The sequence below is a fragment of the Pezoporus wallicus genome, unplaced genomic scaffold (assembly GCF_028554395.1).
Source record: "Pezoporus wallicus isolate ANWC-B61680 ecotype Strahan unplaced genomic scaffold, APGP_CSIRO_Pwel_v1 contig_4191, whole genome shotgun sequence".
In the NCBI taxonomy this organism is placed as follows: domain Eukaryota; kingdom Metazoa; phylum Chordata; class Aves; order Psittaciformes; family Psittacidae; genus Pezoporus; species Pezoporus wallicus.
In genome coordinates this window covers 2,628,526-2,650,509 of record NW_026641383.1, presented here as the reverse complement: position 1 = coordinate 2,650,509, position 21,984 = coordinate 2,628,526, and the positions used below count along the sequence as shown (strand labels likewise).

The following is a 21,984-nucleotide window of genomic DNA, read 5'->3' as shown; positions in this document are numbered from 1 at the left end:
AAGGCTGTCAGAAATCTCACTTAAAACATAGGATTTTTCTCAGTTTGTGCAGGATTGTGTCATTGCTTAGTGCAAAGCACATGAATGTATATTGCTCTTTTCTGACCACGTTTGTTACTTAAAGTTTTACATACATCTGTCTTCTGCAGTTGCTTTTCGCATTTATGATATGGACAAAGATGGGTATATCTCAAATGGAGAGCTCTTCCAGGTGCTGAAGATGATGGTTGGGAACAATCTCAAAGACACTCAGTTACAGCAAATTGTAGATAAAACCATAATTAATGCAGATAAGGATGGTGATGGAAGAATATCCTTTGAAGAATTCTGTGCTGTAAGTAACCTCTAAAGAAAACTTCGATAGCCTTTAATTCTAAAAGGAGGAAAAATGGTAAATAGTATAAAGGGTAAGATTATAAAAGCAGAGTGATTTGGCACTAGTCACTCTTTGACACAGCTTTATTATAGGTGGCATTTTTGTCTTACGGCTTCCAATAGAACAGTGTCTTTAGGGTGGATGAGCCAGTCAAGAATAGGTTTCTTCAGGATGCAGACTTTCCCCTTGAATCCAGCATGCCTGAAGAGATCACTCAGAGCAGAGGAAGTTTTACAGGGTAATTTCCGTGTCATTTTATACCATTCTAAACACAAGACCAATCCTAAACTATTTTTGTATATAGACAAAAATGCCTGACATGAAGACAGATTCTAGTCTCTCTAAAGATGTGACTGGCTTGACGTAGGAAGCTGGTTTTCCTTGTTTTCAACAGTTACTTGATTGAAAAAGAAACGGCACTTTTGGTTGTTTTAAATGGCTGTGGCTGTGTAATGGAATACATGGGGTAAAAAAAAAATCCAGAGCACTGTGGGCAGCATGTCCTGTTCCTGAGGGTAGAGGTGAAGTGCGTCAAACCATCTGAAAACTGTAAAACCAGAGTGCTAAAACATGAGCACAGCACGTCTCGTTCAAAAAGTGTCCTGTCAGGGGTGCTGTGGGAGGGGAGAAGTGTATTCCACAGAGGTTAACCTGTAGGTTAATCCCCCAGTCTCTAAACTGAGTGTCTGCTCCAAATCACCCTTCAGAAAGGTTTATCTCTGCACAGTGTGGAGAGGTCTGGGGAGATTATCACCATCTGCAGAACACAGGGGTTTTACAAGGGCCAGGGTAGCAGGATTTGGGTCAGTTACAAGCAGGGTAACAGCTCAAGTGCTGCTCTTGAAAGGGACAAACAGTTGAAAGGCACGTTTTAAAAACTTTGGGTTTTACTGAGCAGAGTGCTTGAATGTAAGTAGCACTTGAGGCTTGAACTGGTTGAGTCTCACCCGTGTTGTATGGTTGTTTAATTAGTTGACAACAAGTTTTAAATTTAAATCGAAACACACTAAAACTTGAACACTTGAAAATGGCAATAATGAATGTTTTCGTGTTAATTTTAAATGGTGTATCAATGAACGTACACCTGGGTTAGCACTGAGTCAACAGGCACTCAAGCACTGCTTGTTTCCTACTCTTCAAATTTACTTCAGTTCAAACATAACTCGTTCATACTTTCATGATCAGTGCAAGCTTAAAGGAAAAATCCTGCCCTTTCTACAGACTATTAAAATAAAAAGGCTCTGTTGTCTGCATGGTTTTTTTAGTAGTTATTTTTGTCACATCATGTGAAAACCTGGACATTTGCAAAGAACTCAAAGACTTGCAGCCTGCAAATGCCTGCATTAGTGAAATACCTGTTTCTTGCCCTGTTGTCTTCTAACCGTCCATCAGATATAACATAGCCTTTTCTTTTGTCCTCCAGCTTCTGCCCAGACTCCTTGTCTTGTACTACGGCTTGATTTTCCTAGCTTATTGGGATTTTAGTTTCTTCAGTTTTTGTTGACCTCCTGACAAGACGCCTTTCATTCCTATGATCTCTTGTTCTTGCAGTTTAGCTTCTTGAATTTTGTGCCATCTAGCTACAAAAATATTTTGTTTGTCACATCTGGCAATATTATTTAGCCTTTGAAATTTGTCTCCATTACAAGAGTTCCTCTGACCTCGCACCTTTTCCTTTCCTTTCTCTGTGCATGAATCATGTGCCTTTGAACACTGGTAATTCCTTTTTGGGTGCGTGCAGTTTTGTCAGCAATCTTGCTGCCTTTCCTAAGGCCCTGTGCAGAGGCACAGTTTTACAGGATGTTTCAGAAGTCAAGTCAGCATTTCATTTAACATACAGAAACGTAATACGAAGTCAGAATGAGTTGGAGGGGAAAAGCCAAAATGATGTAATTTAGACTGTTTTTCAGCCCCCTGAGTGTGTAGATCGTACTAATACAACTGCTTTGGTTCATACATAATTCATTCATGTATCTCGCAGTGCTTGAGATGCAAATTATTTTGGGGAGGCCAGGGAAGTACTGTAATTATGATCACCCTGAGTGCATCTTCTGAATAAAGTGTGTTCTTTGTGTGTTGCTGATTTTTCAGTTCTCACCTACTTACAAACAACTTTTCTTCTCCCAGGTTGTAGGAGGCCTAGATATCCACAAAAAGATGGTGGTAGATGTGTGACTCTGTAGGGCACCACCCAACACTTTTGCTTTCTTCTCCATCTCTGAAGATCTGCTCAAGACGTCCAGCAATGCTCTCTGTGTATTTAAATGGAAGTATTTTCTCTGTGAAGCCACATTTTCCAACATGAGCCTCATGAAGCCAACTAAGTGTTATTGAACTTTTATTCTCTCAATAACTCAGTGTAGCACTTTAAAGTCTGAAGGACAGCAAAGATGGAAAGAGCATATCAGTGTGGTGGAGAAAGGGAAGGGGTTGGCTTTTTAATTTATTTTTCTTCATCTTTTATAACAAGGAAATATCTATCTATATATATATATGTGTGTGTGTATTTATATATAGATATATATGTAGCTTTCTATATGTAGTAGCTAGGTGGGCTTTAATTTAATATACTTGATTCAGAAACAAAACTAGAGTACAAAGTGCCAAGCAGAATATTAACAGTTCAATATATGGATATACATCCTTACTTTTATTTCACACAGTTTTATATATATAGTAGAAGAATGTAAAATTTTAACTGGGTGTTAGGTCAGCTCTTTTCCTTTTCCTGTGACTGTTCAGATGTTTCTATATATTGACTGGCTGACAAAGCATTGCTTCTTATTAATTCACCTTAATTACATTTTTTGTAACACAGGAGACTAAGTTTATTTATACCTGTTAATATATTACCAGGGACTGTGTCTCTTTGCTAAATAACTTAGTACAGTTCTACTTAATATGAGAATATAGTTTAATGCTACTGCCAAGAACTAGCCCTCGTGCATATAGTAACTGTGGAATGCTTTGATGGCCGCTAGATTTCGTCATCTAGGAATTGGGAGCAGTTACAGCTGCCCTGAAGCAAAGGCAGATCTGCTGTTCTGGATTCATTTTAGATAACAGCTGCTCAAGGTGTTAGACACATCCATGATTTTTTTCTTGTGCTTAGCTTAATGAAATTAGGATTGATGTAACTCTGCAGGATTCCCATCTACTTATTTTCTACAGCACTTACATTAGAAAATGTTCTTGCCATTTAAATTCTGTTTTTCAACCATGATAGTTTCCCCTCTGCGTTTAAAGAATACTACAGGTAGCATAAATAACTGGTAATATTTTATATATATATATATGTATATAGGATTCATACAGGGGGAAAATCTTGTTAACCTATGCCATAGAGGAGGAAAACTTCACACTATCTAAATTTATACCTCTTGTGGTTCTCCAGTCCTTTGCCTGGGGAATTATTTTCTTTTCTAGATTTGTCCATATCATGATTTGTAACGGATGGTAACTTGATATATTTGTGTGATATAAAAGTAGTGAGCCATGTTTTACAACTTTATATCATCCCTTCCCTTTTCTGCAGTGGTACTATTGGCTGGAAGAAAAACATTTGCTAGATTTTTTTAGGACAGTTCATCTTTCCTGTATAGTAGTTTTTCTATTAAAGAGAAAAAAAATTGTTTTATAATCAGCAGTGGGAAGTGCAGGTTGTCTGAACCTACTTCAGTCGAGCACCTATCTGCCATAGCTGTTCCTTCAACTGAGTGCTGCACATCATGGGCTCTGTCTGTGAGAGAGAAATCCAGGTGCTTGGTGTCCTTGCATGACATAAAGTTTTGCATGTAGATCGATTTGAAATGTTCCTCTTGTTTACATAATTTGCATAATTTAAAAGGTAAATGTTGCCAAACTTTGGTAAATGTTAATGTTCAAAACAAAAATCTCCACTACATGTAACTTTTCTTCCTCTGGATCAGTACGTGGTTTATAATCCCAGCCAGTGGTTGTATCTGTTCCAGTGTCAACTGCCATGTGCTCTGCTTCGAGGGGGAACTAGTCTTTTGTGAATTTTTTGTACATAAGTATTTGTTACAAACATTTAGCAAATGCTTTTGATTTCTCTTACTTGCTTGTGCATATCTTGGCTGGCATTCTAGAAATTAGTGCTTATGTTATTTCCTTAGGGGGGTTGGAAGGGGAGGGATGAGGTTGGTTGGGTTTTGTTTTGGTTTTTTTTTTTCAATTTTTTTTTGTTCTGTTTTTTTCTTCTTTGGGGTTTTTATTTTTGGATTATTTTTTTTTTTTCAGTTTGTGTGGGGAAAACTGATTTATGTTGAATGTTTAGTTTTTCCTCTGCATGCTCCATCATACGTTGTGGGAACTATAAGAACCTTCATACTACATGAATACAAAATAAAATATTTGAACCTTGGCTGAGCTGCTTCAGTATTTACCTGGATCTTCCCTGTTCAACTTGAAGCAGCGCTGCAGCCTGCTCTAAAGAAAACAAAACTGCTGTTTGTAGTTGTTTGTTCCCTCTTCAGTTATAAAGGTTTACTGGAAATTACTGAATAATTCCGGGCTTTATTTCAGTGTTTCAGGACCACTTATGTGTGTGTTTTTACTAAAGGCACATCTGGTTCTTTTTGCTAAATGTCCAAATTAGATAAAATACCTTGGTTTGAATCCTGCTAAATTCAGAATGGTTGGGCTAAGTGGAAAGTGGTTTAAAAAACAAAGCCCTAACCTTGAATGTAGGTGGAGAATTAAAGGCAGCTCCTTTCTCAAGGGAAGGTGTGAGACCTCTGCTGGTGGAATTAATCCTCGCTGTAGTAGGTACATCCCTTACGGAAGCCGTTTGCTATTGCTCTTTGTAATGCAGTTATCTGGGCCCTCCTCTGCGTTTCTCTCTTCCTTTCTGCTGCTTTTGGTATGAGCATGCAGCTGCTTTAGGGTGAAGATCAGGTTACTTTTGTATGTCCTTCCCTCACTCTCCCTTCTTATCTTTTGAGCTAATTGAGATGAAAGGACATAAGCAGCTAATGAACAAACAAAATGTGCTAACCAGGTAGTGCTCTTCTACCTTCAGCTGCTCAATGGACACGATCTCCCCTGTGTAGCTCATACTGCCAGGAGCTGTACATTTAAGTAACATGGCAAGTCTTAAACCTTGTAGCAACTGAAGACTTGAATGAATCTGGCTATAATCAATAGAATGCTTTGGGTTGAAGTGACCTTAAATACTGTCTAGTTTGAACCTTTGTGCCACGGTCAGGGACACCTTCCACTAGACCAGGTTGCTCAAAGCCCTGTCCAGCCAGGCCTTGACCACTGCCAGGGATGGGGCAGCCACAGCTCCTCTGGGCCACCTGTGCCAGTGCCTCAGCACCCTCCTAGTGAAAAAATTCTTCCTAATGAAGTGCTGCACTGGAAACTTGAACACCAAGAGAAATGTTTGCTCGATTTCCTAATGTTTTTGGTAATCTCAAGTAAGCTTTTTCATTCAAAAGCCTGAACTGAAAATGTGCTAACCAGCAAGAGACTTTGGAACAAGTCTGGCTTGTTTAAATTAAATGGGGACGTGACAGGTCTCTTGTCTCTCTACTCTGTTTCATGCACACAGCATTTTAAGAAGGCAGATACTCGGCACTTGCCAGTTCTTTTCCTCTGGTGCACTGGCAGGTTCTTGTACCTAACCAATGGCTCTTGGCTTCACAAGGCTGCCTTATACAGACCATTTTCAAGAGAATAAAAAAAAAAAATAATCTATAGGTGCAGATTCTAGGATTAGGTGTAGATACGGTATTTACCTCTCTCATCTTACCGTTTTCATGTGCTCTTCCATAAGTAGCAGCGATTCGGTGGGTAGCTTGCTTTTGAACTTTGTGTTCCAGTTGACTCCTCTTTCCAGGAGGATAATGAACTGATGTGTGGTTATAAACACTCAACTATGCTGATTCCCTTTAGGCTCAAAACGTTAAAGGCTTTCTGAAGTTCTGACAGCAGTTTCTTGATACTTTGATATTCAGAGTCAGTAATGAAGCATGGTTTTGTTTGAGGATAAGTAAAATCAGGTATTCGTACTTCTGATAGACACAACCACTTTAAAATGACTTTTAATGACTATACAGAAATACCAGGTGTGGTGAAATAGGGCAGCATGTCTGAAGGAAATCAGACTGCAGGAACAGTCCCAGTTTTCTTCTGGGCTTCCAAATCAAGGAGAAGACTGAATGCTTCTGTAGCTCCAGGCCTCTTGTGTGTACAGAAAACGCAACTCTCAGCCCCGGTCCTTGGTGGTGCACCTGTGCTGCAGCTCAGAACCTTTCAGTTGCTCTGCTGGCCACTGCCCTAATATTGCCATAAACTTTTGATGGAGGACTTCCTGCAGAAGAAAGCACGAACTCAGTCAATAAACAAGATAATGTGTGTGTGTTACAGAAATAAATGTTTTGCTGTCACGTCTGTGATAAGCCCACAGCTGAGAAGGATGGTCAAGGTTAGCCATCACCTTGCATCCTATGGTTGCAAGCGCAGAGTTAAACTACTGGTGCCAGTGTGGGTTGGGTTGTCCCCTTTGGCATCTTCTAGACAGTGCATTCCAAATAGCCTGCAGAGAATGCTACAGGCTGAATCAAAGAGCAGAAAGTCTCTTCCTCCCACACCCCAGACAGGGCTTTGGAGACGACAGAATCAAAGTGCTGGGCTCCCTGATTCTTACCCAAACAAGCCAACTCCTAGCAAGCTACCTGCTCCAAATGCAGCTATGGGCCACCAGGGGAGAAAGTTAACACAGCACAGAAAGCAGTTTCTCAAACAGCAAGATATATCTGTATGCAAAGGAGAAGATTAGATAACAGGACTCACCTAAAATTAGATTGCAAATTGCTGTTCGTGCCATTTTAATGTTCTGAAAAGATCCCAAAATGTGAATTTTTCTGTAAAAACCAAAGTAGCAGCAGTTAATGAGGGGAAAAAAACCTTCTGTTACTACATAGTTAATAAAGCTGGAATTTCAGATTAGTGTACTAGTGCCTTTTCTACACTTGTAAATAGAAACAACCTCAAAACCAGAAAACCTGCAGTATAAACCCTGTGCTGTTCTAAATCCTTTTTAAAATAGATTTTTACAATTTGAAAGTTTAGCAGTAGCAGCTTTAGGAGGAAAAGGTTCTAGGGTCAGTGGGTTCAACTTGGATTACTTGTAAGAAGTTGTGCTTTGGGGCATTACTCAATTCTATGTGTACTGGTAACACCCATCATTCTCAGACCAAAAGGTCAAATACTCAAATAGCATTTGTTAAAAATAACACTTAAATGATAAAATTTAGGTTATCTTTGTTCCTGGAAAAGGACATGGGTTAGTTGGGGGATTGTGCTCTGCCCAGGAGGAAGTCAGTCAATACTTACGCGTCAGCGAGAACGATTCGTGTCCTGGTTACGTTTTCTATAGTGAATTTTGTTTTTCCACCTTTCCCTGCTATTCTCCCTATTGCTCTTGACAGATGATCGCCTTTCAAAGGTTTGACTAAAACAAGAATAACATGCTCAGTGTAACAGCAGTGGTGTGTATTTCTATAATGCTTGCCTTGCTGGAAGCAACTTGGTGTAAGCAGCACAAAAGCAATTTCAAGTGCAATATATAAATATCTATAGTCACTAACGTTACTAGAACTGAAAATTGCATCTGCTGCTAAGTGTAACCATGAGGTCTCTGGCATCAGAGAGAAATTCTGATACAGAACTGCTGCAGAAGGCATTCCCTGTGTTACTGAGCAATTACTGTTGAGGAAAAAAATAGCCAAAGTGCACTCAGCTGGCACCATTAGAAATAAAATAGATCAGCTTCAGATGCTCCAAGGAATCCCACAAATACATGAATTAATAGATGTTTCTGCTGTCTACTTCCTACCAGCTGCTGTCAGGATTCTGAGAGGAGCAAAGCCCATTCTAGTTTAAAAATCTAATGGATGCATTCACCAAAATTCTCCCTTTCACCTTTAAAACGTTTACCCTGTGACAAGAAAAATCAAATCTCTCTGATAAAGTGATGTACTTTCAAGGATGGAGGTTTGAGGGGCTTTGTTAAGACATCTTAGAAAAATTACAACCCTTTCAAGCCACCTGTACCCAGACAGTAACTGTGTAATGAAGTTTTTCCTTAACCCTGAGGGTAAGTGACATAACTGGAGCAGGGGGAAAGGAACAAAAACAATGTACTTGCAGATGGTACCCACAGCTACCTGAACACCACAGCACAAACTACTTACCATCTGTAACTTCAAACGACTCTAGAAAAAGATCATCTAATCTGACAAGAGCAAGAGCATCCTAAAATAAAGAGATCTGTTATCAGCATGAGCGTTGCAGTACCACAAGGGAGCTGAAAGCTCACATTTCCTTTATATAAAAAGACAGCATCAGTAGTATTTCTCCACTTAATGTATCAAACAACAGCCAGCACAGGTCTGCAGCAAGGAGCAGCTTATACAATACTGCGAAGAGTGGTTTTGTTTGAGTTTTTAACAGAGCAAAGGTTATGGGCAGCAAAATGGAGAGTCCCTTTACATGCAGAGCACGTCAGAGCCAGATTACTGCTTCATGCTTGCCTCTTGCACACAGCTAAATATGTCCTCCAACTTTGTAATTTTAATTAAGTGATGTTTGAAGGTTACTTTCTTACTCTGCATTAGCTTAAGAAATTAAGACTTCCACTCTAGTCACAGTTTCAAACATTTATTTCTAGAAAACCACCCGAGGATTGTTATTTCTTCCTGTAATTTTCAGGGAAGCCAATGAAGCACTCTCACAATCTGGGAGTTGGGAGACTCACCTCTACTTGAAACCCAAGGATAAATGCTTTCACAAAATCAGCTGCTTTTGTTAGAGCACTGAGATCCTTTGTCTCTTGGCAAGTCTGCAAGACAAGAAGTTACATTTGCAAATGAAGGCTGTGCAAGTAGGGTCAGGACTTGGGGGGAAAAAAATCTTGGCGATACGTTCTAACCATAAACACCTACATTCAGGTGACAGTGCTGTACCGTGTTTTACTGGCACTAAGGTAACTAGTCATGGTGCTGTTTTATAACAAGAACAAAGCATCAACTACCACAGCCTGTGTTTGGAGGGGAGGGAAGAGAGAAACTGCTGAACGCCCTCCCCACCACACATCTGACTGAGAGCCCTTTTATGGGAGAAAAAACCAAAGAACACAAGCTAAATGCAGCACAGAAGAAAAAGAAGTGGATGGTGGCAGGAAACCCCAAAAGTTGCTCTAATGCCAAGAGCCTAGAGATGTTTCAGCGAAACCCAGACAGGTTCAATAAAACATATGAATTCAGATGATATTTAGAACAGGAACAAATTGACCTGGAGAAGCAGCAAGTATTGGGCTGCTTTAGTTTTTTTTCTTCCCGTGCCAGCACACCACAGGATTTGCTGTTAGGGGCCATTTATTTTCAGTTCATGTTTTAATACTGGGCCATTCCTCTGCCACCGTGGAAGAGTTTGTGTATATCTGCATTTACAGACCGTAACAAGGACAACTTAGGAAAGAGCAGTCTTTGAAGCTGTAACAAAAGCAAACCAAGGAACAATTAAGGAAGACAGTCATGTTGAGAGCTGGAGTATGTAAAAGCTCTTCTGAACTGTCATTTACAGCTTCTGCACCAAGTCAGAGAAATGACAGAAACGGATTTTAAATTCTCAAGCATTTTACATTCCTGACAGATAAGGGCAACACTAAATGGGCTTGAGCAAGAATAAAACCGCCTGGCTTTCTACCATTGATGCATACCAAAAAGCACTGTTGAAATCCCAGGTCTCTTCTTTCACCTGCGCAGTTTCTCAATGGAACTGCAGGAGTTCCTGCTGTTCCCTCCCTTTTCCTTCAAGTCATTTCTCTAGTTGCTACCATCAAACTTGTGGTAAGATTTTAAGGTTCGGAAGAAAAATCACTGTTGGTGTCTCTGTTTTCACTCTTACATTAGAGGATCTCCTACATCAACAGTGCTAACACAGTAAGCTGTACGTCAAAGGCACAGTGTGAGGTTTAGCTACACGCTTGAGAGCTACTATAAACACTCCTGAGAAGGTGTAAGAATAAAGTGAGCAGCTACAAGAGCTACAATTCTATATTGGTGTCTGTATCCTAAGCTACTGCAGTGCAATCTGTAACACAAGCTATTAAACGACCAGCCCTTATCTTCTGCCACAAACAAAAGCCATTAGGTTTGGTGCCCCCCTCAAGACACTGTTAGCTCAAAATTGTCACATAAGTATTTAGTAGCCTTAAAAATCTAAAAAAACATTATAATCCAAAATCACATCTAACACAAGGAGTAAGAGTCTTGGTAATTCTTAAGCATGTCATTTTCTCCTATAAAAACTGACACCCCCCAGTCTTAGGCTGGCCCCTTCTAGAAAGGATTAACACTTTCAAACTACCTGCATTAATAACTTGCTTCTAAGCAGAAACTAACAAATGTGACAAGATTAACCCCCGTGAGGATTTTTTGGTTAAGTGAAACCGTGCAGTTTCCATCTTTCCAAGCATTATCTGGGATTTAGAATGCTTCTCTAGTCTAATACACAGAACAGGAACACCTATGAGAACAGGCACAGTGTTTCCGGTATCATAGAATCATAGAATAGTTAGGGTTGGAAAGGACCTTAAGATCATCCAGTTCCAGTCCCCTCACACTAAACCATGTCACCCAAGGCTTTGTCCAACCTGGCCTTGAACACTGCCAGGGATGGAGCATTCACAACTTCCCTGGGCAACCCATTCCAGTGCCTTGCCACCCTCACAGTAAAGAACTTCTTCCTTATATCCAATCTAAACTTCCCGTTTAAGTTTTAACCCGTTACCCCTTGCCCTGTCACTACAGTCCCTAATGAAGAGTCCCTCCCCAGCATCCCTATAGCCCCCCTTCAGATACTGGAAGGCTGCTATGAGGTCTCCACGCAGCCTTCTCTTCTCCAGGCTGATCAGCCCCAGCTGTGGGAAGCAGAAGGAGTTCTCTTTACCTTGATTTCCACGTTCCTCGTTTTCAAGTTAAACCTGATTTGAAGTTGCAAGTGCTCCACGATAGGCGTGTATATTTTCATCCAGTTCTCTTTCAGCGGCGTGTACCTGTTGGCCGGCACGGGAACCTTCCGTATTTCGCCTTTTCCAACCTAGCGGGAAGAGAAGGCCGTGAAGGCCGAGCTCCGCGCACCGCTCCATGTGCCGGAGGGCCGACGGGCTGCCCCGCACGCCCCAGCTCCTCCCGGCCCCGCACAGGCCAGGCCGCGTTTCCACGCCCGGCGCCCCGCGTACCCGGAGCGCTTCAGCAGCCACCGGCGGGAATGCAGGCCTCTTGCTGGGCCGCGGCTCCGCTGTGTCCATGGCGCTCCCCGCCGCCGGCTCCGGCTCCTCCCCGCTCGCCGCCGCCGTCGCCCGCCGCTTCCTCCGGTTCCGCTTGGACACGACGCTGGTGAAGCCTCCGCCATCGCCCGCCGCCTCAGCGTCCGTAACGAGGCACGGAGGGGGAGCCATCGGAGCGGGAGGGGGGTGTCTTGCTCCAACCGCCGCCCCGCGTGCCTCCACACCGCCTCGCCGGAACAGCGCCACCGCTCACTTCCGCTCGCTGCGCCCGCCCCCTCCGGTGCCGGTAGCGGTGCGCGGTGGGGCCGGTGCGCGGTGTGCGAGGATGTCGTCGGGGCTGGAGCGGCCGCAGGTGGTGGCGCACGTCCAGCACCCGCTCAGCTACACCCTGTTCGACTGCAAGTGGGTGCCCCGCAGCGCCCGCCTCCTGTGCCTGGGCAGCGCCGCGCGCGGCACCGGCGTCATCCAGCTGTACGAGCTGCGGGGAGCCCGCGTGGAGCTGCTGCGGGAGGTGAGCGGAGGGGGGGGGTCCCGTGAGGAGACTGCGGGTGTCTGAAAGGGGCCTGTGGGAAGGTGGGAGCGGGTTCGCGGGTGGTGGGTTTAAACTGGGAGAGGGGAGGTACGGGGGGCACCCGAGGGGAAAATGCTTTACCTTGGGACGCTGGCGCGGGTTGCCCAGAGAGGTGGTGGATGCGCCATCCCTGGAGGCGTTCAAGGCCGTGGATGTGGTGCTGGGCAACCTGATCTAGTTGAGGATGTCCCTGCTCGTTGCAGGGGGTGGACTGGATGAGCTTAGAAGGTCCCCTCCAACAAAACCGTTCGATCTTTCTCTGCTTCTGTGATCCTGTGATCCATGCTGCAGGGATGAGGCCCGCCAGGCCCTGCCGTGGGGCCGCAGCGCCGGCCTGATCTCGGCTGGGATGGGGGACACGGGCGCTTGTACAGAGCTAGCTGGTTAAAAAACTGAAGGATAATCGGTACCGGACCCGGTTTGCCTGTTGAATTTGCTGTTCCTGTCAGTCATGTCGCCCTAGGCTGCCGTGCGTTTGTTGCCTTGTTGTCATGGCTTGCGTTAGAGGGAACGCTGGAGGCTCGGCTCCGGTTGTGTTTGGTGTTGGGGGATTTCATTGTTTGGTTTTGTGGGTTTGTTTGGGGTCTTGGGGGGAGGAGGGTGGGGTTTGTTGTTTGGTTGGGATTTTGTTGTTGTTGTTATTGTTTTGGGGTTGTTTTTTTTTGTTTTTTTAACTACAACTGACCTTTTGGATTTGCTGATTTTCGGGGTAACAGTGCCTCAGGTCCATAGAGACCCGCAGGGCACAAGCAAATAAGCTGTGGGTCTGTAGGGCCGAGGCACTGCGGGTACGTACGCGAAGCTGCTACGGATTAACTGCTTAATTCTGCCGTCCTGGTGTACCAGCGGGGCTCTGGTGTCCCTCTCCCGTCCTGGTGTACCAGCGGGGCTCTGGTGTCCCTCCGCGTTGTATTTGCAACTCAGCAGAGACAGCAGCCTCTAATGAGCATCATTATTGAGCTGAAGTGAGATTTGTTCTGTTTTTCTAAGACCGTTAAGCTGAAGTCTGTTCTTTGTGCAAAGAAATAAACACAAAGTGTTTGCCTTTGATAGCGTTTCCATTGCGTATTACCCCGAATAGCCTGCGTACATGTCACCGAAATCTGTCACCCCTGGACTCGCAAGGAAGTGCTCCTGCAGTCTGCAGTTGTGTTGTTTATTAACATGTGCTGACACAGAATGTATCCTTTCTTTACAAGATTGAAAAGGCTAAACCTATAAAATGTGGAACTTTTGGTGCTACATCTCTGCAGCAGCGATACTTAGCTACAGGAGATTTTGGTGGAAACCTTAACATATGGTAAGCACAGGTATTCACTGGAAGCTTTTTCACTTCATGTTGTACTTGTCTGAACCGATGTTTCTGTGTGTGGCTTTTATGTAAGATGCTCTCTGTGCTGTGCGTGATTGAGATCCGCTCATAAGCTTTGCTGGCCGCTGTGTTTGGACCATGCTTGTTCTGTAAATCAGCATGAATTCTGCACAGTGGTTTAATTCAGTCTGTTCCATTGGCATCTTCTGTGTGCAGCGACGAACACCTCTTACAGTTCTGCTCGGTCCTCTTCTGAAAAGAGGCTTTGAATGGATGCATGAATACCAATTAAGGTAACCTATACAACAACCTAACCTGTGTAAGAACCTAAATCTGATGTCTAGATTAAATACAGATTTTAAATTTTTAATCTTCAAATGTTTTTTTCAGGTCCCTGAATTATTTGTAAATTTTATTTGATAATCAATTTGCCACAAATTTAAGTTACGTGGTCAAAAAGGGGGTGTTCTCTATATGGTTGTTTTATTGATAATCATAGTAATAATATCTTTCACTTACAAGGAACTGTTGGTTCTGTTTTGTTGGAATAGCAGCACGGATTAGTCCCTAGCTGAAATTTAGAATAAAATTCTGAAGGATTCTCAAAGGATGGGAATCGGCAAAGAACCGTAAAACCCCCGGTTGGATGCAGCTTGCATTTGAAGAGCAGGAGTTAGAGCTAGGTGGGGATCAGTGAACAAAGTCATTTTATATACTTAGAGAGTACAGCTAATTAGAGTGGTTTGATCTGTGGCATGATTCATTTAAAGCCCAGCATAAAAACTGGTTCTTGCTGTGCTGAATCCCACAGCTGCCTTTACAAACAGGGAAGTCCAGAGCCGAGCAAAACCAGTCTAAAGCCATAGCCAAAGAAGGAATCAGAGACTCATGGTTCGTAATGGTGATACCCATATTTTGGTCCCACTGTTAATCTGAGTTTATATAATTTGTGCTCAATTTCCTCTCATTTTTAAACAAATCCCAAGTGTCAAGGAAAATGCTGTGTTATCTGTTCTTTTTCTTTCTTGCCTAGGAATTTAGAAGCTCCTGAAATACCAGTGTATTCTGTGAAAGGTCATAAGGAAATCATAAACAGTATAGATGGTGTAGGTGGCTTAGGAATTGGGGAAGGTGCACCAGAAATTGTCACTGGCAGTCGAGATGGTGAGTCAGTGAACTCTGAAAGTCTTTTCAGTTGGTCTGAGAACTCTGATGGCAGGGCAGAGTCTGCCATCTGAACTAGTTACAAACCTGTTGCAACTAGTTCCTAGCTCTTCCTATGCTGTCCCATGAATCTTGCTTGGGACAAATTTCCTCTTAATTCTTTCAGAAGCTGCAGATAAGCAAAAGAAACTTGTCACTGAGACAGTAAGAATACAAATGTAGAATAAATGCAAAATGATAGCTAGAGAAAATACATGCTGATCAAACACTTTTGCTTTATTACTTTGTTTGCTGGGTTTGGGTTTTGTTTGGTTGTTTTTTTTGTATCCACTAAACGCAGTCAGGCTTTCTTTATGGAGAGAAATGCTCCTGTGTTTTCAATGATCAGGCTCAAAAGCAAAGGCCTTCCCTGGGAAGATTAACACAATGTGTCAGTGTATGCATAACACAAAATCTGTTCTCCTTCTTTCCCAGGAACTGTGAAGGTGTGGGACCCGAGACAGAAAGATATGCCTGTCGCTAATATGGAACCTGTGCAGGGGGAGAGCAAAAGAGACTGCTGGACTGTAGCATTTGGTAATGTATGAGATTATAGCCATTCCTTCCTGTAATATGACTTGCTTTGATGATTATCAGAGCATTTCAGGATGCTATGGAATAGCTTTTTTTTTTTTGTATGGGCACATAAGTAGCACATTTTGCTTTTCAGCATTGTCAGATTTATGTATTTTTTACTTTTTCCCAAAAGGAGCTGATTTTGTGATAGTTGGGTTTTGGATTCTTTCTCCTCCCACCTTTGGTCATAGTTTGTGGTTGGACTTGATGATCTTGAAGGTCTTTTCTACCCCAACTGGTTCTATGATTTCACTGAGAAGCTGTGCAAGCTTAATTTCTATGCCTAGGAATGTTAAAAACAGTATCTTCAGCTGCATGGTCCTGAAGGAGTGTAAATGTTTTGTTGATGAGAGTGTAAGTGTTTTGGTCAATGAGAAACTTAACATGAGCTGGCTTCAGTGTGCGCTTGCAGCCCAGAAAGCCAACCGCACCCTGGGCTGCATCAAAAGGAGCGTGACCAGCAGGTCGAAGGAGGTGATCCTGCCCCTCTACTCTGCTCGTGAGACCTCACTTGGAGTATTGTGTGCAGTTCTGGTGTCCTCAACATCAAAAGGACATGGAACTGTTGGAACAAGTCCAGAGGAGGCCACGAGGATGATCAGGGGACTGGAGCACCTCCCATATGAAGATAGGCTGAGAAAGTTGGGGCTGATCAGCCTGGAAAAGAGAAGGCTGCATGGAGACCTCATAGCAGCCTTCCAGTATCTGAAGAGGGCCTATAAGGATGCTGGGGAGGGACTCTTCATTAGGGACTGTAGTGACAGGACAAGGGGTAACGGGTTAAAGCTTAAACAGGGGAAGTTTAGATTGGATATAAGGAAGAAGCTCTTTACTGTGAGGGTGGTGAGGCACTGGAATGGGTTGCCCAGGGAAGTTGTGAATGCTCCATCCCTGGCAGTGTTCAAGGTCAGGTTGGACAGAGCCTTGGGTGAGATAGTTTAGTGTGAGGTGTCCCTGCCCATGGCAGGGGGGTTGGAACTGGATGATCTTAAGGTCCTTTCCAACCATAACTATTCTGTGATTCTGTGATTCTATGAAATGTTGCAGCACACAAGGAACCAGTCGCTGTTGCACTGTAGTTCCAATTATCAAACATTAAAGCATTAATTTAAGAGAAGATCTATGAAGCTAAGAGCTAATAAAAGACAACAGTGATGCTTTATCTGTGCTCTGCATTTTTCTTCTGGAGAGGGCAAGCTGCTTGTGTTCTACACTAGCTGGTGTTTCTGGGTTAGCTCCATTTTTGTCTCCAGAGTAAGTTTTATGAACTGCTAATAAGCGCATGGATTGTAATTACAGAATTGATAGTAAGGACATGACCTTCCCTGGCAAGAAGGTGCAACTCTAATACTCATTGCTGTTGTTATCTTTGTCTTCTGCTTTGATGAATGGGGAAAAAAGTGCCCTCATATTTTCTTCAATTTATTTCAAGTTGCTGAAGCTTGAGCCAAGGCTGGGTTCATCTTGAACTACATGCTCTGGGCTAACTTCTTTCAGACACTGCTATGTTTCCTTGATCCTGTCAGCTGAGAGTTTTTTGCTTGCAGGCTTCTGTGTTTGTCTTGTGATGCCTTGGTAACACCCAGGGCTTCTCGACAAGTCTGTGTCTGCAGTAATAGCTCGTGCTTGAGAGGCTGGCTAAGGAACTGCTGAACCACTTTATGCTCCAGTGCTGCTGTGCTGTCTGGGGAGCATGGTTGAGAGCAGATAAAGTTTTAAGAGAAGGAATGTATTTAATGTAGGTTTACAAGTGCAGAACTTTATGTGGTTTAGGCAGTTTTTGGCAAGGGGAATAAGAGTTTTGTTAATATTTTAAAAGAAACAGACTGCCAGGTTTGAAGCTGTATTTTTCTCTACCCGTCAGGTTTGAAAACCAGACAATTCTTTAAATCTTAGTATCCCAATAGTAATATTTTGCTGACGTAACTCTTAAGTTGAAATTGCAGGTTTAGGAGGTCTGAAATTTACAGATTAAAGAAGGTTCGTGCATGCTGATGAATTCTTTCTCTGTGTCCAGGCAATGCTTACAATCAAGAGGAACGCGTTGTATGTGCTGGATATGACAATGGGGACATTAAATTGTTTGACTTAAAAACCATGTCACTAAGATGGGAGACCAATATTAAGAACGGGGTAAGGAAACTATAAAAGTATATTTCACCCCAGGTCCTATGCAGGTTCAGGAAATTGTAGCCCCCAGATTTTTGGTCTGGACAGCACAGGGTATTTTTCAGTGGATTTGTGTTTTCAGGTGATTGTTATTTCCAAATTGGTGATGTTGTCATTGTAAAAAGAACCAATGGTTAATACATATTTACAATTAGCAAAACTTTTCCCCTTCTTTTTTTTAGCAGTGGCTAAATTTCAAGGCTGAATGTATTTTTATATATTTCCAGGTTTGCAGTGTGGAGTTTGACAGAAAAGATGTAAATATGAACAAGCTGGTGGCCACGTCACTTGAGGGAAAATTTCATGTTTTCGATATGAGAACTCAGCATCCAACCAAAGGTTTTGCTTCTGTTTCAGAGAAGGTATGGGGAGACAGGATTTCTTAGTAAGAGACAAGCATTTTGAATATCTGCTGTTGAAGAACTACAGGTCTAAAACTATTGTCTTTGATAATGCCCCTGTAATTGGTACAAACTTTGTGGCAGCATGGTTGATGTGGCCCCTGGTGCAGCAGTGAAAGGGCTTGTGTGCATCAGCTGCCAGCACTCACCCAGCTTTCCTCCCTTTTATAACCTGATACTTGGGTGTCTCTGGGTTCTGTTGCAGTTGCACCTCTGTGCACTCAGCTCTGCCCTTAATCTGGGAGTCATGTTTATTAGAGGCCATATTAAATTGTGATGAGCATGCAGATTCAAATCTTAAAATATATCCCCCAAAACATGAGCCCTCTGCAAGCACTTTTCTTCCTGCAGTCACCAGACCTCATATGAGACACAGAAGAAATTTATTTTTCTTCAGAACAAAGCATTGTTGGATTGGGATATTGAGGGTGAGTGAAAAAGTCTATTGGAGAGACTTAGTGGCCTGCAGGCTCTTAAATATGGAGAACTCTTATAACCTTTTTCCTCCATCTGTGACCACTGCACTGATTAGTTTCTTTATAAAACAGGTTGTTTTTTCTTTTCTTTTGTTGAGGTGGGCTTTTTTGTTGTTTTGTTTTCGTGAACACGATCTGGTGATAATAAATCTGGAGAAAAGGAACTTTTCTGGTGAAGTTCTTCTCTAGGAATGCCTAAATTAGAAAAAAGCTGAATTTCAACATCTTTATTATTTTCCATACCACCATTCAAAACAGATAAGACGTTGGAAGTACTATCATTAGATGACACAAAAGTATTTACTGAATTAGTGTTTGTGATAATCAAAGTGTGAAAATGGCATTCGTTTCACTCACTGCATTTAAGCTTTTCCTTTTGGATACTTGCAGACAGATATGCAGTAAGTCAGAGTATGCATGTTGGGTTTATTTCCCTAAGTGATTTCTGTTGCTATGTGATCTTGCCGTGCCCTGGCTAAGATGTAAATTGGAATTGTAGATTGTTTGCACTATATTCCCTTCCAGTAATGATTTTAAGAGATGTCAGAGAGTGAAATTAACCTTGTGGTGACTGTGTCCCCTAAGAGCCCTTGGCAATCCTGTAGTTCCACAGCAGTTCCAAAAGATGTGCCTACACAGCCACTTCACTTCTCTCTAACCTTGTTCATGTGGCCAGTCCCAAATAAGCTGAAGTATCAGTGAGTGGTGGCCTTGGTAGGGATGCTGCCTTATCCCTGTGGAAGACCAGGGTGTGTTGGAGGCCTGACTTGGCTTCTCCTGTGTGGGAACTGGCCGCTCCTGTGGCAGCAGGTCGGGAGGCATGTTCATGAGAAGGCCAGGTTCTCTTCATGCAAGTGATTGCTGTTTTAATTGCATCTGTAAGTGACTTCCATACAACACTGATTTTTCTTTATTAGGTGCAAAAATCTACCATCTGGCAGGTTCGACACCTACCACAGAACAGAGATATATTTATGACAAGTGGAGGAGCTGGGAGCCTTCATCTCTGGAAATAGTAAGTGATCACTCTCCAGTCTGCAACAGGGGCAATAAGAAACCAGCCATTTAATGTTTTAAGAAAGAATCTCCCTAAAAATGATGAGTTAGGGTCCTGCTTCCAACCTCAGAATATCTCGTTAAAATTATTGCTTACAAATGCAGCAGAAAGGGTAATTTTGGGGCCAGTACTTGATCTGGAAGCTGCATTTTTGGGTGACATGGTTTAGTGCGAAGTGTCCCTGCCCATGGCAGGGGGGTTGGAACTGGATGATCTTGAGGTCCTTTACAACCCTAACTATTCTATGATTCTATAATTAATCCATAAAAGAATGTGACAGCTGCACAGGTGAATTTTATCCTTGTCAGTTTTCTTAATATAATCAAGATCTAATTATATCCTTGGTTAACAAGGTGATAAATGGAAGAAAACTGATTTCTTAAAATTCTTTCATGGTACTGGTTATGCCTGAGAAGAGCATTGAAAGCCTGGACTTTCAGTGATTCTTATGTTTGCATCTTCTTATGCTACATGGCAAAATTATTCAGTCATCCTAAATGCAGTGAAATAGGTGTGCTGTTTCAGAGGGATAGCTGAGATAAAATTCTCTTACCTGTGGCAAAAGTCAAACAGTTTAAAAATGAAGTGCTATAGGAAAGAGCTGTCAGGATTCAATTCAAATGAGGCTTCCTGCCCCATTTTTTCTTTCATGAAATATTTACTAAATATGCAGTGTGGATATAGCTGGGTATGACAAACCTGGTCTAGTGGAAGGTGTTCCTGCCCATGGCAAGGGGGTTGGCAGTGGATGAGCTTTAAGGTCCCTTCCAACGCAAACCTTTCTGTGATTCTACGATTATTCATTATTGTTAAGGCATTTGTTTGCATCGCCTACAGAACAGAGAAAACCTTTCTTTTAAAAGTAACGAGGATAATGACGTGTTTGTATCAGTGAATTCTAAGTGCAAGTTTTTGTTTTCCTTATTGCCAGCGAGTACCCAGCTCAGCGCTCGAAGAAGGATTCTGAAGGAGCCGAGATGGGGGTGGCAGGTTCTGTCAGTCTCTTGCAGAATGTGACTCTGTCAACGCAGCCGATTTCTAGCCTAGACTGGAGCCCTGACAAAAAGGGACTGTGTGTTTGTGGTGCCTTTGACCAAACTCTGAGGGTGCTGATAGTCACAAAGCTTAACAAAGTTTGACAGGAAAACTTGAATTTCCGATGAGAGAGCAGAGTAGTCTGCAGCCTGTAAATATGGGAGGGAGAGCCCTCCTCTTCCTAATTTAATTTCTCCCTTACTAAAAACTGGATTAAAGAAATAGAAACCAGATCTTTCTATTGAAAGTTGAGATATATGCAGTGAGAGTTGTCTGACTGATCGTGCCTCAATGACATGAAGTTGCCTGGGCACAAAGCTTTTACCTTCTAGAAATGTGAATTTACCTTTAAAATAAAAGGTACCTTTGTATTAGCTCAACCTGTAATTTCAGAAATCACTTTAAATTGTTTGTGTTCGGTTTAATCATAGTGTAAATCTGTTCAGACTTGTTAAATAGTTTGGCTTTTTTATATATAGTATTGTCCATATGCATTCATGCTATGGAAACTGTTATATACTTCCTCACAGAAAGTCTTTATGTTATTGGCTATATTAATTAGAGGATTTGTTAGATGACTTAGTTTCTATACTATGTGAAAGCATCCTATAATGAATGCTGAAATATTCAGGTTCAATAGAGTAAGCTTTTTATTGGAGATCATATTGAAATTAAACTGTTGAGCAAAATGCACCTTTCTGTTATTTTTAGTTTGGTTTTGTGACAAGTTTTTATATTCCGTTGTTTTTATATCTGTTCACAACTTGGTATTTTGCAAATAAAATTATACGAAGTGTTGTCTTAATATGAACAAAAAGTATGTTATTCAAACTTTGAGAGATTTAGAGAAGGAATGGGCTTGTATAGGTTTACAAGAACAGAACTTAGATAAAACTGAACTTATTTTGCAGCAAGTCTCTAAAACTTATCCCCATTGGGAAAAACCAGCCTATCTTTTTTTAATGAACTCAGTATTTCTTCAAAACCTGATGTCCCTGAGTAGCTTTGTTACCATAGTTTCGCCTGCCTGAACTTCACTTTGTAATTCCCTGTTATCTCCAGTGTGTTTCTTTCCTGATTTTTACCAGTGTGTGCTGCTGCCAGTTCTTGTTAGCAGGCATGTCCAGTTACTGTCCTCCATTTGTGGGTGTATGGTGAAGGGTTTCCTAATTTCAGTAAACTCTAATGATTTCACTTGTCACATCTTTGGTATTAGCTTTCTGCTGACTTGTATGTGCATATGCAAGTTTCAGGTAAAAGTATTTCACTTTTCCTAAAACCACGTTGTGATGGGAAAATGTTGGCTTTGTCCAGGTTAACAACAAAAAAAGCCCCTGTGGGGCCATTTGCGAAGATGCTCTGTTTTCTTCAATTTTGGAATGAGGAATTCCTGTCTGACAAGTTCAGGTCAGTTGCATTAATCCTAATCTGGGGACTGCTCCTGGAAACTAGAGGCTGGTTTGCAGAGAGGTGCTAAAACCTTATGTC

General features: G+C 42.2%; 3 protein-coding genes across 6 annotated transcripts in view; 2 read left to right on the top strand and 1 right to left on the bottom strand.

The window, feature by feature from the left end:
- Positions 1-4,453, top strand: part of PPP3R1 (protein phosphatase 3 regulatory subunit B, alpha) — a 42,668-nt gene extending 38,215 nt beyond the window's left edge. For both annotated transcript variants that reach the window (XM_057423388.1, XM_057423387.1), the window contains exons 5-6: positions 150-334; positions 2,504-4,453. In XM_057423388.1, the coding sequence (XP_057279371.1) occupies positions 150-334; positions 2,504-2,551 (233 nt within the window). In that variant the 3' untranslated portion in view covers positions 2,552-4,453. The remainder of the gene's footprint in view (positions 1-149; positions 335-2,503) is intronic.
- A 1,975-nt stretch (positions 4,454-6,428) lies between these two features.
- On the bottom strand, positions 6,429-11,867 carry PNO1 (partner of NOB1 homolog). The gene is made up of 7 exons (XM_057423409.1): positions 11,649-11,867; positions 11,357-11,506; positions 9,162-9,245; positions 8,599-8,659; positions 7,739-7,856; positions 7,196-7,266; positions 6,429-6,713 (listed from the first exon to the last, which is right to left on the bottom strand). The coding sequence occupies exons 1-7, from the start codon at positions 11,865-11,867 to the stop codon at positions 6,646-6,648; spliced, it is 771 nt and encodes a 256-aa protein (XP_057279392.1). The 3' UTR covers positions 6,429-6,645.
- A 147-nt stretch (positions 11,868-12,014) lies between these two features.
- DNAAF10 (dynein axonemal assembly factor 10) lies at positions 12,015-21,286 on the top strand. 3 transcript variants are annotated; one of them, XM_057423378.1, is made up of 8 exons: positions 12,015-12,207; positions 13,467-13,567; positions 14,613-14,743; positions 15,218-15,319; positions 17,376-17,491; positions 17,755-17,889; positions 19,322-19,419; positions 20,393-21,285. In XM_057423378.1, exons 1-8 carry the CDS (start codon positions 12,022-12,024, stop codon positions 20,598-20,600), a joined length of 1,077 nt encoding a protein of 358 aa, XP_057279361.1. In that variant the 5' UTR covers positions 12,015-12,021; the 3' UTR covers positions 20,601-21,285. The 3 variants fall into 3 exon arrangements, with proteins under 3 accessions (XP_057279361.1, XP_057279362.1, XP_057279363.1); XM_057423379.1 differs by lacking the exon at positions 12,015-12,207 and adding an exon at positions 13,653-13,872 and having other exon boundaries at positions 20,393-21,286; XM_057423380.1 differs by lacking the exon at positions 12,015-12,207 and adding an exon at positions 13,754-13,872 and having other exon boundaries at positions 13,550-13,567; positions 20,393-21,286.
- Positions 21,287-21,984: the final 698 nt, after the last annotated feature.

Bases quoted from the DNA above. Each gene is read 5' to 3' on its own strand.
- DNAAF10 (XM_057423378.1), top strand. From the start codon at position 12,022: ATGTCGTCGGGGCTGGAGCGGCCGCAGGTGGTGGCGCACGTCCAGCAC. The intron at 14,744-15,217 runs GTGAGTCAGTGA...CTTCTTTCCCAG, and splicing joins TGTCACTGGCAGTCGAGATG to GAACTGTGAAGGTGTGGGAC. The intron at 19,420-20,392 runs GTAAGTGATCAC...CCTTATTGCCAG, and splicing joins AGCCTTCATCTCTGGAAATA to CGAGTACCCAGCTCAGCGCT.
- PNO1 (XM_057423409.1), bottom strand. From the start codon at position 11,867: ATGGCTCCCCCTCCGTGCCTCGTTACGGACGCTGAGGCGGCGGGCGAT. The intron at 7,267-7,738 runs GTAAGTATTGAC...TGGTTTTTACAG, and splicing joins CGAATCGTTCTCGCTGACGC to AAAAATTCACATTTTGGGAT. The intron at 6,714-7,195 runs GTGAGTCCTGTT...TTTCTTCTGCAG, and splicing joins AATTTGCAATCTAATTTTAG to GAAGTCCTCCATCAAAAGTT.